Source organism: Scyliorhinus canicula, chromosome 9, assembly GCF_902713615.1.
Source record: "Scyliorhinus canicula chromosome 9, sScyCan1.1, whole genome shotgun sequence".
NCBI classification, from domain to species: domain Eukaryota; kingdom Metazoa; phylum Chordata; class Chondrichthyes; order Carcharhiniformes; family Scyliorhinidae; genus Scyliorhinus; species Scyliorhinus canicula.
The window spans coordinates 153,925,787-153,940,228 of NC_052154.1; the positions used below are offsets into that span (position 1 = coordinate 153,925,787).

Consider the following 14,442-nt stretch of genomic DNA (forward strand, 5'->3'; position numbering starts at 1 on the left):
TGTTAGGAAAATTGAATTATAAATGTAGTGGCCAATTCAAACGCCTACGGCTAGAATGTGTTTGCTTAAAAATAATTCTGTTAACAGCAGATGAAACTGACATGGAATGTGTTTTTCAGTCTAGGCTAATGGAGTGTGGTTTGGCTGGAGAGAGAGAGAGATGTTGTTTAATGGGAAATTGTATAATTGTGTTTAAGGGTAAAATTGCAAGCTGTTCCTTTTAGATGTGAAATTAAACATTGAATATTGTATTCATAAAAATGTTTTGTTTTAAAAATATCAAAGCCTGATTTTTTCAGGCAATCACTACCCGGAGCGTATCATTCTTTCCGCATAAAATAAACTGAAATATTGGGAGTTTTGGTCCAGTATCCTAGCCACTGTTGGGGTCTGGTCTGGGATCGTAATACACTCTAGAATTTAAAGTTGCTTCTTTTTCTTGTTTTCACTGCTCAGTACTCTTTCTTTTCAATGTCACTTGCTCCTTGCACCACCACATCTGATGTTTCTCAACACCATCTGATTGGCTTGCTGATTCCCCCTCTGCCTCTGTTAAGTGTCTGCTGGCTCCAGATGTTAGGGAATACAGCCAAGAGATGGGCTGTCACAAACACCCACTAGTCCTGCCATGATGTAAAAGCAGCTTTGTCTCTTACCACAAGGGGTAAATCCAGTTTCCATGAATGTGGGGGAGAGCTGACGGGCAAGCAGATCAGAATGTAAGAGAGGTGGAAAACCAAAATTACAGATGACTAGATTCGAATAAATTCACATTTTCCCCCTCTTTTAGAAGAGAATCACATAGCACAGAAGAAAGACCTTCAGCCAGACTTTGGCTGAGTAATTCAGTTCATCCTATGAAGCTTTGGAGGAATATCGGGAAAGTAGGACGAATCTCAAACGCGCAATAAAGAGGGCTAAAAGGGGTCATGAAATATCTTTGGCTAACAGGGTTAAGGAAAATCCCAAAGCATTTTATTCGTATGTAAGGAGCAAGAGGGTAACTAGAGAAAGGATTGGCCCACTTAAAGACAAAAGAGGGAATTTATGCGTGGACTCAAAGGAAATGGGTGAGATTCTTAATGAGTACTTTGCATCGGTATTCACAAAGGAGAGGGACAAGATGGATGTTGAGGCTAGGGATGGATGTTTAAATACTCTCGGTCAAGTTGTCATATGGAAGGGGGAAGTTTTGGGTATTCTAAAAGACATTAAGGTGGACAAGTCCCCAGGACCGGATGGGATCTAACCCAGGTTACTGAGGGAAGCGAGGGTCGAAATAGCTGGGGCCTTAACAGATATCTGTGCAGCATCCTTGAGCACGGGTGAGGTTCCGGAGGACTGGAGAATTGCTAATGTTGTCCCTTTGTTTAAGAAGGGTAGCAGGGATAATCCAGGGAATTATAGACCTGTGAGCTTGACGTCAGTGGTAGGCAAACTGTTGGAGAAGATACTGAGGGATAGGATCTGTTCACATCTGGAAGAAAATAGACTTATCAGTGATAGGCAGCATGGTTTTGTGCAGGGAAGGTCATGTCTTACAAACCTAATAGAATTCTTTGAGGAAGTGACAAAGTTAATTGATGAGGGAAGGGCTGTAGATGTCGTATACATGGACTTTAGTAAGGCGTTTGATAAGGTTTCCCATGGCAGGTTGATGGAAAAAGTGAAGTCGTATGGGGTTCAGGGTGTACTAGCTAGATGAATAAAGAACTGGCTGGGCAACAGGAGACAGAGAGTAGTGGTGGAAGGGAGTGTCTCAAATTGGAGAAGGGTGACTAGTGGTGCTCCACAGGGATCCGTGCTTGGACCACTGGATTGGATTGGATTTGTTTATTGTCACGTGTACCGAGGTACAGTGAAAAGTATTTTTCTGCAAGCAGCTCAACAGATCATTCAGTACATGGGAAGAAAAGGGAATTAAACAGAATTCAAGAAAATACACGAGAATACCTAATAGGGCAACACAATATATACAATGTACTACATAAGCATTGGCATCGGATGAAGCAGACACGGGTGTAGTGTTAATGAGGTCAGTCCATAAGAGGGTCATTTAGGAGTCTGGTGACAGTGGGGAAGAAGCTGTTTTTGAGTCTGTTCGTCCGTGTTCTCAGACTTCTGAATCTCCTGCCCGATGGAAGAAGTTGGAAAAGTGAGTAAGCCGGGTGGGAGGGATCCTTGATTATGCTGCCTGCTTTCCCCCGGCAGCGGGAGGTGTAGATGGAATCAATGGATGGGAGGCAGGTTCGTGTGATGGACTGGGCGGTATTCACGACTCTCTGAAGTTCCTTGCGGTCCTGGGCCGAGCAGTTGCCATACCAGGCTGTGATGCAGCCCGATAGGATGCTCTCTATAGTGCATCTGTAAAAGTTGGTAAGGGTTAATGTGGACATGCCGAATTTCCTTAGTTTCCTGATGTTTGTGATCTACATAAATGACCTGGAGGAAGGTATAGGTGGTCTGATTAGCAAGTTTGCAGATGATACTAAGATTGATGGAGTTGCAGATAGCGAGGAGGACGGTCAGAGAATACAACAAAATATAGATAGATTGGAGAGTTGGGCAGAGAAATGGCAGATGGAGTTCAATCCAGGCATATGCGAGGTGATGCATTTTGGAAGATCAAATTCAAGAGCGGACTATATGGTCAATGGAAGGGTCTTGGGGAAAATTGACGTGCAGAGAGATCTGGGTGTTCAGGTCCATTGTACCCTGAAGGTGGTAACGCAGGTTGATAGAGTGGTCAAGAAGGCATACAGCATGCTTGCCTTCATCGGACGGGGTATTGAGTACAAGAGTTGGCAGGTCATGTTACAGTTGTATAGGACTTTGTTCGGCCACATTTGGAATACTGCGTGCAGTTCTGGTCGCCACATTACCAGAAGGATGTGGAAGCCTAGGAGAGGATGCAGAGGAGGTTCACCAGGATGTTGCCTGGTATGGAGGGTGCAAGCTATGAAGAAAGGTTGAGTAGATTAGGATTGTTTTCGTTGGAAAGACGGAGGTTGAGGGGGGACCTGATTGAGGTCTACAAAATTATGAGAGGTATGGACAGGGTGGATAGCAACAAGCTTTTCCCAAGAGTGGGGGTATCAGTTACAAGGGGTCACGATTTCAAGGTGAGAGGGGGAAAGTTTAAGGGAGACGTGCGTGGAAAGTATTTTACGCAGAGGGTGGTGGGTGCCTGGAACGCTTTACCAGCGGAGGTGGTAGAGGCGGGCACGAAGCATCTAGACAGGTATATGAACGGACGGGAACAGAGGGAAGTAGACCTTGGAAAATAGGAGACAGGTTTAGATAAAGGATCTGGATCGGCGCAGGCTGGGAGGGCCGAAGGGCCTGTTCCTGTGCTGTAATTTTCTTTGTTCTTTGTATTCACCTGCATTTTCCCCATGATTTTGCAGATTCTCTCTTTAGTATTTATCTAACTGTCTTTCGATAATTACATTAGAATCTAATTCCATCACTTTTTCAACTGAGAGATTGAAACTCCATAAAGTCTAGAGATTTGTAATAAAAGATTGCTGAAGGTGCCATTGCCCGTTGATCTTCCATTCAAAAGCATTACAGCATTTCAGGGCCTGCAGTGGAGTGTGGGGCGCCATGGGGAATCCAGAGATGTGCAGGTTAGGTGGATTTGCCATGATCAATGCACGGGATTATGAAGATAGGGCGGGGGAGTGGGCCTAGGTGGAGTGCTCTTTCAGAGTGTCAATGCAGACTTGATGAGCTGAATGGCTTCCTTCCACTGTCGGGATTCAATGGAATGCTATGACTGGGCTGCTCAGTTGTGAAAAATGGCCACTTGAGTGCAGCTAATGCTCAACTGGAGCCTCCAGCTTTTGAGGAAGCCAATGTGTGAGGAAATACACAACTAACCGCCTTCAAGATATTTATTCACTGAATGCAAAATAGTTACATATTGCAATGTAAGGCAGGTTCGGTCATTACAACAAATACCGGACAAAACAAACCCTAAACCAAGATTAGGAAGGGTGTTCTATGTAAAAAAGAAGTTTCAATAATATACAATAATATACAAGCTACACCATGAGACACTTAGCAAATACTTGCATACCCTGCTAACATGCTGGTCATTGAAACTGTACCACTGTCCGTCACTGAATGATTTAATACAGGCATAGTAATGTCCACCAGCAGCACTCCCTGAATGAACCATAACCGAGAAGAGCTCGTAAATCCAGGTACCCTGAAAAAATAAGAGCCGTCAACAAACAAATGGGGAGAGAAGAAACAAACTAAAATAAATAATTTATTTACATAGCACATCTTTATAGCATAAAACATCTCAAGATGCTTCATAGGAGCATTATTTCACACCCAGCCATATAAGCAGGTATCTGAAAATGCTGGATGATCTCAGCAGGTCTGACAGCATCTGTGGAGAGAGAACGGAGTCTGAATGACTCTTTCAAAGAATCAAAATATTAGATCCGTTCTCACTCCACAGGGGCTAACGTTTGGAGACTTTGAAAGAGTCATCCAGACTCCGTCTCTCGCCACAGATGCTGTCAAGCCTGCTGAGATCGTCCAGCATTTTTGGCTTTTGTTTTAGATTCCAGCATCCATAGTAATTTGCTTTTATTTAAGGAGGTATCAGTATAGATGACCAAACGCTTGGGTGAAAGAGGTAGATTATAAGACCATCTGAAAGGAGGAATGGTGTTGGAAGGGAATTCCAGAGCTGAGCACCCAGGCAGCTGAAGGTAGTAACCATTGGCAGTGCTATTAAAATTAGGGATGAACAAAAGGCCTGTATTGGAGGAGCACAAGGATTTTGTTGGATTGTAGGGCTGGAGGAAGTTAACAGAGATAAGAGGTTTGAGACAGATGAGGGATTGGAAGACAATCTATTTCTGGAATACTTTGCTGTTTCCTTCGGCATGTATTGTAGCTTTAAAAAACTCTGTGGGGAAAAGAGGATGGACTATTTAAACTTGCGTGGAGAAGATCAAGAGCAGATTCAACAGGGGTTTTGTAGCTTGCGAAGAGATTTGATGGAATGGATACAAAAAGACAAAGTGCCTTTGGTCAATCAGAGAAAGGCAATTGATTATATTTTCTACTCGAATAAGATTGGAATTCATCTACTTCACCAAATTTCAAGTTAAGGAAGCCTTTTCTTTACTGCTACTCACACTCCAGACCAATGATTGGAAGTGGGAACAGAGATGAACATATCATAACCTGCTGATCACACCAAGACTGAATGAAATGGTTGGTTTCGAGGCTGAACTAGGAATTAAAATTGGGAAGGTGGGCTGAGATATGTTGCATGAAACTCAATGTGAAAAATTGCAAAGTTAGCAAAGGGAAATGGTAAATCAGGCAAACAGGATTTTGGGTTGCACAATGCACAGAATAGAGACACAAATCGCAGGACATTCATCTCCATGTAAAGTAGAGTAGTGGGCAGTTCTAATCACCATATGACAGTTGGCATCAGGGCACTGGAAAAGGAGCAGCAAAGAATTCTCATCGGAGATCTGAGCCACAACGTAAGGCTGTAGTGCCTTCCATAGAAGCATACAAAAGCACAGGAGGGCCACCATTCCTGTGCTGATTATTTGAAAGAGCTATCCAATTAGCTGCACTTCTCTTCATCGTGCAAATTATTTCCTCTTCAAATATGATCAAATTCCCTTTGGGAAGTTACTATTCAATCTGTTTCCACCACCCTTTCAGCAGCATATTCCAGATCTCAGCAACTAGATTGGAAAAAGTTGTTTCTTTGCCAGACACCTTAAATCTACCTATTCTCCCACCACCAAAGTTTCTTCTTGCTTATTCCATCAAAATCCTTCACAGTCAAAAAAAATCCCGAAGCATTTTTATTATTTGTTTATGGGATGTGGGCGTCGCTAGTTAGGCCAGCATTTACTGCCCAACCCTAGTTGTCCTTCAGAAGGTGGGGGTGAGTTGCCTTCTTGAACCGCTGCAGTCCTTGAGATGTTGGCACATCCACTGTGCTGTTAGGGAGGGAGTTCCAGGACAGTGAAAGAATGCAGATATATTTAAAAGTCAAGGTGGTAAGCGACTTCCAGCTGGTGGGGTTCCCAGGTGTCTGCTGTTCTTGTTCTTCTATATGGTAGTGGTCCTGGGTTTGGAAGGTGCTGACTAAGGAACCTTGATGAGTTACTGCAGTGCATCTTATAGATGGTATACACACTGCCACTGTTCGTCGATGGTCGAGGGTTTGAATGTTTGTCGAAGGCAGAGAAATCAAGCTGGCTACTTTGTCCTGGATGGTGTCGAAATTCTTGAGTGTTGTTGGAGCTGCACTCATTCAGCAAGTGGAGAGTATTCCATAACACACCTGTCTTGTGCCTTGTAGATGGTGGACATGCTTTTGGTTGGTTGTGGGGGGGGGGGGGTCAGGAGGTGAGTTACTCATCATAGGATTGCTAGCCTTTGACTTGCCCTGGTAACCACAGTATTAATATGGGTAGTCCAGTTCAGTTTGTGATTAATGGTAACCCCCAAGATGTTGACTGTGGGGGGGATGCAGTGATGGTGATGCCATTGAATGTCATGAGGGGGTTGGTTAGATCTTCTCATAAGAAATGGTCATTGCCTGGCACTTGTGTGGTGCAAATATACCATGCCACTTGTCAGCCCAAGCCTGGATATTGTCCAGGTCTTGCTGCATTTGGACATGGACTGCTTAATTATCTGCGGAGTCGAGAATGGTGCTGAACATTGTGCCGTCAGCCGCAAATATCCCCACTTCTGACCCTATAATGGAAGGGAGGTCATTGATGAAGCAGCTAAAGATGGTTGGGCCTAGGACACAACCCTGAGGAACTCCTGCAGTGATATCCTGAAGCGGAGATGATTGACCTCCAACCACCACAACCATTTTCGTTTGTGCCAGGTATGACTCAACCAGTATAGAGTTTTCCCCAATTCCCACTGACTTCAGTTTAGCTATGGCTCCTTGATACCATACTCGGTCAAATGGTGCCTTGTTGTCAAGGACAGTCACTCTCACCTCTGTATTCAGCTCCTTTGTCCATGTTTGAACCAAGGTTGTAATGTGGTCAGGAGCTGAATGACCCTGGCGGAACCCAAACTGTGCGTCCATGAGCAGGTTATTGCTGAATAAGTGCCGCTTGACAGCACTATTGATGACTCCTTCTATCACTTTGCTGATGATTGAGTGTAGACTGATAAGGCGGTAATTGGCTGGATTGGATTTGTCCTGTTTCTTGTGTATATGACACACCTAGGCAATTTTCCACATTGCTGGGTAGATGCCACTGTTGTAGCTGTACTGAAACAGCTTGGCTAGGGGTGCGGCATGCTCTGGAGAACAAGTCTTCAGCACTATTGCCGGAATATTGTCAGGGCCCATAGCCCTTGCAGTATCCAGTGCCTTCGGCCATTTCTTGATATCACGTGGAGTAAATCTTATTGGCTGAAGACTGCCATCTGTGATGCTGGGAACCTTCGGAGGAGACCGAGATGGATCATCCACTTGGCACTTCTGGCTGAAGATTGTTGTGAATGCCTCAGCCTGGTCTTTTATGCTGAGGATGGGGATATTTGTGGAACCTTCTCCTCCAGTGATTTGTTTAATTGTCCACCATAATAATAATAATAATAATCTTTAATCGTTATTGTCACAAGTAGGCTTACATTAACACTGCAATGAAGGTTACTGTGAAAAGCCCCTAGTCGCCACATTAAAATGAAATGAAAATCGCTTATAGAGAATTCAGAATGTCCAATTCACCTAACAGCACGTCTTTTGGAAATTGTGGGAGGAAACCGAAGCACCCAGAGGAAACCCAGGCAGACACGGGAAGAAAGTGCAGACTCCGCACAGTGACCTAAGCCGGTCATCGAACCTGGGACCCTGGAGCTGTGAAGCAACTGTGCTAACCACTGTGATACCCCCTCATTCACGGCTGGATGTGGCAGGACTACAGAGCTTAGATCTGATGCTTTTGTTGTGGAATCGCTGAGCTTTGTCTATTATTTGCTGCTTATGCTGTTTGGCACACAAGTAGTCCTGTGTTGTAGCTTCACCAGGTTGACACCTCACTTTTCGGTATGCCTGATGTTGTTCATGGCATGCTCTCCTGCACTCTTCATTGAACCAGGGTTGATCCCCTGGCTTGGTGGTAATGGCAGAGTGGGGATATGCCGGGCCACGAGGTTGCAGATTGTGGTTGAATACAATTTTGCTGCTGCTGACCCACAACGCCTCATGGATGCCCAGTCTAGAGTTGCTAGATTTGTTCGAAGTCTATCCCAGCTAGCACGGAGCTAGTGCCACACAACACGATGGAGGGTATCCCCAATGTGAAGACGGGACTTTGTCTCCACAAGGACTGTGCGGTGGTTACTTTTACCTATGTCACGGACTGATGCATCTGCAGCAGGAAGATTGGTGAGGATGAGGTCAAGTATGTTTTTCTCTTTTGTTGGTTCCCTCACCACCTGCTGGTGTTCCAGTCTAGTAACTATGTCCTTTAGGACTCGGCCAGTTCGGTCTGTGGTGGTACTACTGGGCCACTCTTGGTGATGGACACTGGGTGGCACAGTAGCACAGTGGCTTCACAGCTAGGGTCCCAGGTTTGATTCCCGGCCTGGGTCACTGTCTGTGCGCTCTCCCCGTGCCTGCATGGGTTTCCTCCGGGTGCTCCGGTTTCCTCCCACAGTCCAAAGATGTGCAGGTTAGATGGATTGGACATGCTAAATTGTTGGGTGGGGTTGCTGGGTTACGGGAAAGGGTGGAGGTGTGGGCTTAAGAGGGGTGCTCTTTCCAAGAGCCGGTGCAGACTCAATGGGCCGAATGGCCTCCTTCTGCACTGTAAATTCTATGATTTGAAGTCCCCCACTTATATATTCTGTATCCTTGCTTCCTTCAAGTGGTGTTCAATATGGAGGAGCACTAATTCATCAGCTGATGGTGGACAGTACGTGGTAATCAGAAGGAGGGTTCATTGCTAACCTGAAGCCATGAGACTTCATGGGGCCCAGAATCAATGTTGAGGACTCCCAGGGCAACTCCCTCACAACTGCTACCCTGCCGGTCAGTGGTGATAGTGGTGTCTGGGACATTCTCTGTGTGGTATGATTCTGTGAGTATGACTATGTCAGGCTGTGACTTAACTAGTCTATGAGACAGCTCTCTCAACTTTGCACAAGTTCCCTGATGTCAGTATGGAGGACTGTGCAGTGTCGGCAGGACTGTCATTGTCGTTTCCGGTGTCTGGTTTGATGCGGGTGGTCCGTCGGGTTTCATTTCTTTTTTGTATTTACGTAGCAGTTGAATAGAACTGAGTGGCATTTAAGAGTCAACCACATTGCTGTGGGTCTGGAGTTGCATGTAGGCCAGACCAAATTTACTTCCCTAAAGGACATTAGTGATCCAGATAGGGTTTTACGATAATCGACAATGGTTTCATGGTTGTTTTAATTCCAGATATTTTATTGAGTTTAAATTCCATCACCTGCTATGGGATTCGAACCCGGGACCCAGATCATTATCCGGGGTCTCTGGATTACTAGTCCAGCGACAATACCACTATGCCACCGCCTCCCCTCACAGACACCTACCCAAAAAAATAGAAGACAGAAAATATCTGTGAGGTAGGAGCACAAGGAAATTATAGCACCAATCTGTTAACCAGTGACTCGCACATGTTTTCCTTTCAGATGGGCGCCTGCAAGTAACCATACACTTCAGAATTTTCTGTTGATTTTAGCATGTTCCTTGGACATAGATAAAAACAGCAACTCAAAGGAAAGTCATGTCAATGATGCTGAAAACATTGTTTTTGACAAAGCAACCAAAAGAATGGGCTAGTAAAAAAGAAACAGAAGCCTGGATTTTGCAGCAGTAATGATGGTGAAACTGTCGGTGTTCGCTGTCATAACCCCACTGAAATTGACAGCCACTTCCAGAGTCACACAGAAACTCAGATGTTGTGGTCAGTGGCTCTGTGCTTTCCAAAGGGTGTGCTGAGATCCCCAGAGAACCTAATCAATTAGAAATCATCAAACTGATAAGAACTTGCCCTTTTATTTGTCTCAATGTGAAACACTTAAAAAAAGTGGCACTTTGTTCAATCAGGCATAACTGTTTTTTTTTAAAACAATGTGTGAACTTCCTCATTGCTGCTAAACACCCTTACTGGCCCTAAAAAGCTAATTTTACATTTGAGATGTAAAAGTCTTCCATTATGATAAAAAAAATCACACTTTAAGATTGTTCCAGAAAAAGTTTGTTGATATTTTAATTTCTACTTTAATCCCATATGTCATGTCCCAATCATTTATTCTGCACTTTCCAAATTTTTATTTAAAAGTGAAAAATTCAATGCATTTTACTTCCTGTTTTGCTGTCACTCAGAATCCTTCAATTTTGAGAACTATGTTAAGTTGTCAAAAAATTACAAAGAGGTAACAAATAAGTAAAGTCCACTATAATGAAGCCATCACTTCAGGGCGCCAGCTATAACCATAGTGGTTGGTACTCTGGCCTGAATCAATGCGTTGTGGGTTCAAGTCCCACTTCCAGAAATCCAAGTCCAAAATTGAGGCTGACAGTGCAGTACTGAGGAAGTGCTGCATCATTGGTGGGTTAGTACTGAGGGAGTGCTACACTGACAAAGGAGCAGTACTGAGGGAGTGTACCCTCTTTTTTGCCTGCACTCTCGTGTGGGTGTAAAAGATCCCAAGGTTCTATTTTGAGGCAGAGAAGAGAAATTCAATAGGATGTAAAGTCACTCTGGAACTCTGTGCAGTGCATGCAGTTCAGGTAATCAGAAAAAAAATCTTTCACTTCTCACATCTGCATTCCACCAGGGAAGAAAATCACCAACACAGACTCCGAAAGTCAAGCAAAGTTCCACATTGGAGATTAGCATGTAAAATTAATGCACATGGGATTAGGGGTAGTTTATGGAGATTGGTCGAAAACTGGTTGGCAGACAGGATACAAAGAGTAGGAATTAATTGGCCTTTTTTCAAATGGCAGGCAGTGACCAGTGGGGTACTACAGGGATCTGCACTGGGACCTCAGCTATTCATAATATATATGAATGATTTATATGAGAGAATGAAATGTAATATCTCCAACTTTGCAGATGACACAAAGTTGGGTGGGAGGGTGAGCTCCCAGAGGATGCAGAGATCCTTCAGTGTGATTTGGACAAGTTGAGTGAGTGGGCAAATGAATGGCAGATGCAGTATAATTTGGATAAATGTGAGGTTATCCACTTTGGGAGCAAAAACAGGAAGGCAGACTATTATCTGAATGCCATAAATTAGAAGAGGGGAATTTGCAACAAGACCTGGGTATCCTCATTCACCAATCGCTGAATGTAAATATGTAGGTGCAACAGGTATGTTGACCGTCACAGCGAGAGGATTCATGTTCAGGAGCAGGGATGTCTTGCTGCAATGATACAGGCGAGGCCACTCCTGGAATAGTGTGTGCAGTTTTGGTCTCCTTATCTGAGGAAGAATGTTCTAGCTATAGAGGGAGTGCAGCGAAGGTTTACCAGACTGATTCCTGGGATGGCAGGATTGACATTTGAGGAGATGACATACGAGGAGAGACTGAGTTGGTGAGGATTACATTCGCTGGAGTTTAGACGAATGAGGAGGGCCTCATAGAAACTTTAAAACGTCTAACGGGATTAGGCAGGGTAGACGCAATATGGATGTTCCCGATGGTGGGGATGTCCAGAACCAAGGGTCACAGTCTGAGGATACGGGGTAGAACATTTAGGAGAGAGGAGGAGAAGTTTCCTAACCCAGTGGGTGGTCAGCCTATGGATTCGTCGCTACAGAAAGTATTTGAAGCCAAAACAGTGTATGTTTTCAAGAAGCAGTCAGATACAGTACTTGGGGCGAAGGGGATCAAAGGATATGGGGGGGGGAATCAGGCTAGAGTTGGACGATCAGCCATGATTGTAATGAATATTGGAGCAGGCTTGAAGGGCCAAATTGCCTCCGCCTGCTCCTATTTTCTATCTTTCAAAACTGGAACACTCCAGAGTCCGGCAGGATTAAAAAGGAGTGCAATGTTTCATTCGTTTTTAAATGGTATACAGGAACATAATACAACTTATACGCTGATTAACCAATTTTTCATAAAAATTTAAAACGTACATAAATATCACTTGCATTGATGTAAATCCCATAACAAGATCGCTGATCATACCATGTACCTTTTCATTCCCTGCTTTTGATGTTTTTTCACCCCCACTGTTATTCTCCAGGCAGATCCCTTCATCCACAACATCATCGTTTGAGAAATCATTGCTCATCTGGTCACTGTGACAACTCCCTTCATTCTCAGCACCGCTATCTGTAGAGCTCTCAGTCTGAGGAGACTTCTGTGGAAACAAGATGTTTTGAGTAACTCAAACAAAATTACCTTGTTGGCCCTTAATGTGCCTCCTCACCCCATTCTACATTCCACACTGACAGCCGTTCCTTCAGCTGTTTTCGGTTATGCACCATAGAATTCCCTCCCTAATCAGACCCCTCGATTCACATCTCTCGCTTTCTCTCTCTCTCTTCCTTTAAGAAACTCTCTGAAAACCCACAATTTGGTTATTCGTCTTCTAACACCTCCTATGGCTCAGCACTCGTTTTTAAATTCAAACACTTCGTGAAGGACTGTGGAAAGTTTTTGCTAAATTCAGGCTGCTATAGAAATGCAAGTTGTTGTTCATGAGGGAAAAATGGTAATGATAAAGTGATTTGTGCAGGATCACTGTTTTTCTGTACATTCACCAAAAACGTTATTGCATTCCAAAGAAAGATGTGCCACCAGTGTAATGGTGGTTATGGTGTTGAACTGGCAACCCAGCAGTCACCAGTTGGGTGGCAGCTTGTGGCTGGCACCAGGAAAATAAAAGCTATCAGATCACCTTCAAAATCCAACTGATTCACATCCCTCCCAGTCCTGCACGATGTGACTCATTGAATAGTACAACATAAAAAGGGGCGGGTCAGCCAGTTAGATGGTGAGAGGATGTTTCCCCTCTTGGGGGAATCTAGAACAATCTAAAGTAAGGAGTCTCCCATTTAAGACAAGAGGTGGAGGAGAAATTTATTCCATGAAACAGATCTCGGACAAGCGCAGAACTCTGCAGAACATTCAGACGGAGGCAAGGGCAGTCAGTCAATTTGGCAGCGATCAGTGGAAGTTGGATCATTGGCTAAATTAAAGAGGTTTTTGTTGACATGGGAGTCAAGAGTTGTAGGTAATTACTAGGCTGACCAAATCCCAAAGGGAAACTCGGATAAGGTTTCACAACAATGTACAATTTGTATTTTGTTAGGAAATGATATGTACACTGAATCAAATATTCCAATACCGTGTTTGGAGATTTTAAATATTTAATTAAAATATTAACGAAAGAAAACTTAAGCACACAAGATTACATTCAGTTAAAAATAGCATTACAATAATTTGCCGAAAAAGTTTTCTACTTCGTTAAACTCACAACTAAACACCCCTTTTTAGGCAACAGTCCCTATACTTTTTAAAAATTCATTTATGGAATGTGGGTGTTGTTGGCTAGGCCAATATTTATTGCCCATCCCTATTCTCTCTCTTCCCCCCCCCCCCCCCCCCCCCCTCCTTGAACTGCTGTAGTCCCTGATGTGTAAGTGCATGTCATGAACCACATTGATGTGAAATGCAAGGGTATCCCAAAATCCAGAAGGGTAACTTGGAACACAGGTTCGTAGTGGTTCATGTGTTTTTTCTAATACAATATGAGGAATGGTGTACAACCCTGTGAGGAACAGTCTAGTCGCTCAGTGAACAATTAATAAGGAATATTTATTAACTTCAAAGAAAGACAACACACACACTACAAGAAGGATTATAATACACTGTGACAATTAAGCATACTGATGACTATACACACATGAAACTATCCCGTGGTCCCCAACTCCCTAGGTTTACCTGAACTCAAGACACCCCTTTTCCCCAAATACCATTAATATAAGCTAAATCCAACAAGTAATTACAACAACCAGGTTTAAGTGGCCACCTGATAGTGTTCAGGTTCAGCAAAGGTGAAAATGGTTACTTCTTTCAGGAGACTGTATCTGCAACTTGATGCGGTTTTGTTGTTAGCTTCCCCTCTTTCTCCATGTTTAAATTAGGGTTCTACAGTTATACTGTTTCTTTCCTTTTGATATTATTCACCCTATGGAGTTGGCTTTTTGCAGCTGTGTCCATTTCCTTATCACTCCACTTTGATGTTTCACCTCCTCTGTGGCCCCATTGTTTTCACATATGTAAAATAATTGTTTTCCACTGATAGGCAAAGTCACAACTCATCATTTCTCCAATATCAACCTCAAATCAACTGCCTATTCGACTTTTTTTTCCATCTCAATTTTCCCCAATTCTTAACAGTACACCCAATGTGCTGT

The 14,442-nt window shown here is 43.7% G+C and overlaps 1 protein-coding gene across 5 annotated transcripts in view; it reads right to left on the reverse strand.

The window, feature by feature from the left end:
• The window catches only part of usp47 (ubiquitin specific peptidase 47), a 188,865-nt gene that overhangs the window by 67,818 nt on the left and 106,605 nt on the right, over positions 1 to 14,442 (reverse strand). For all 5 annotated transcript variants that reach the window (XM_038807976.1, XM_038807975.1, XM_038807973.1 and 2 more), the window contains 2 exons: positions 12,213 to 12,380; positions 4,082 to 4,213 (listed from right to left, as the gene is read on the reverse strand). In XM_038807976.1, coding sequence (XP_038663904.1) covers positions 4,082 to 4,213; positions 12,213 to 12,380 — 300 coding nt within the window. The remainder of the gene's footprint in view (positions 1 to 4,081; positions 4,214 to 12,212; positions 12,381 to 14,442) is intronic.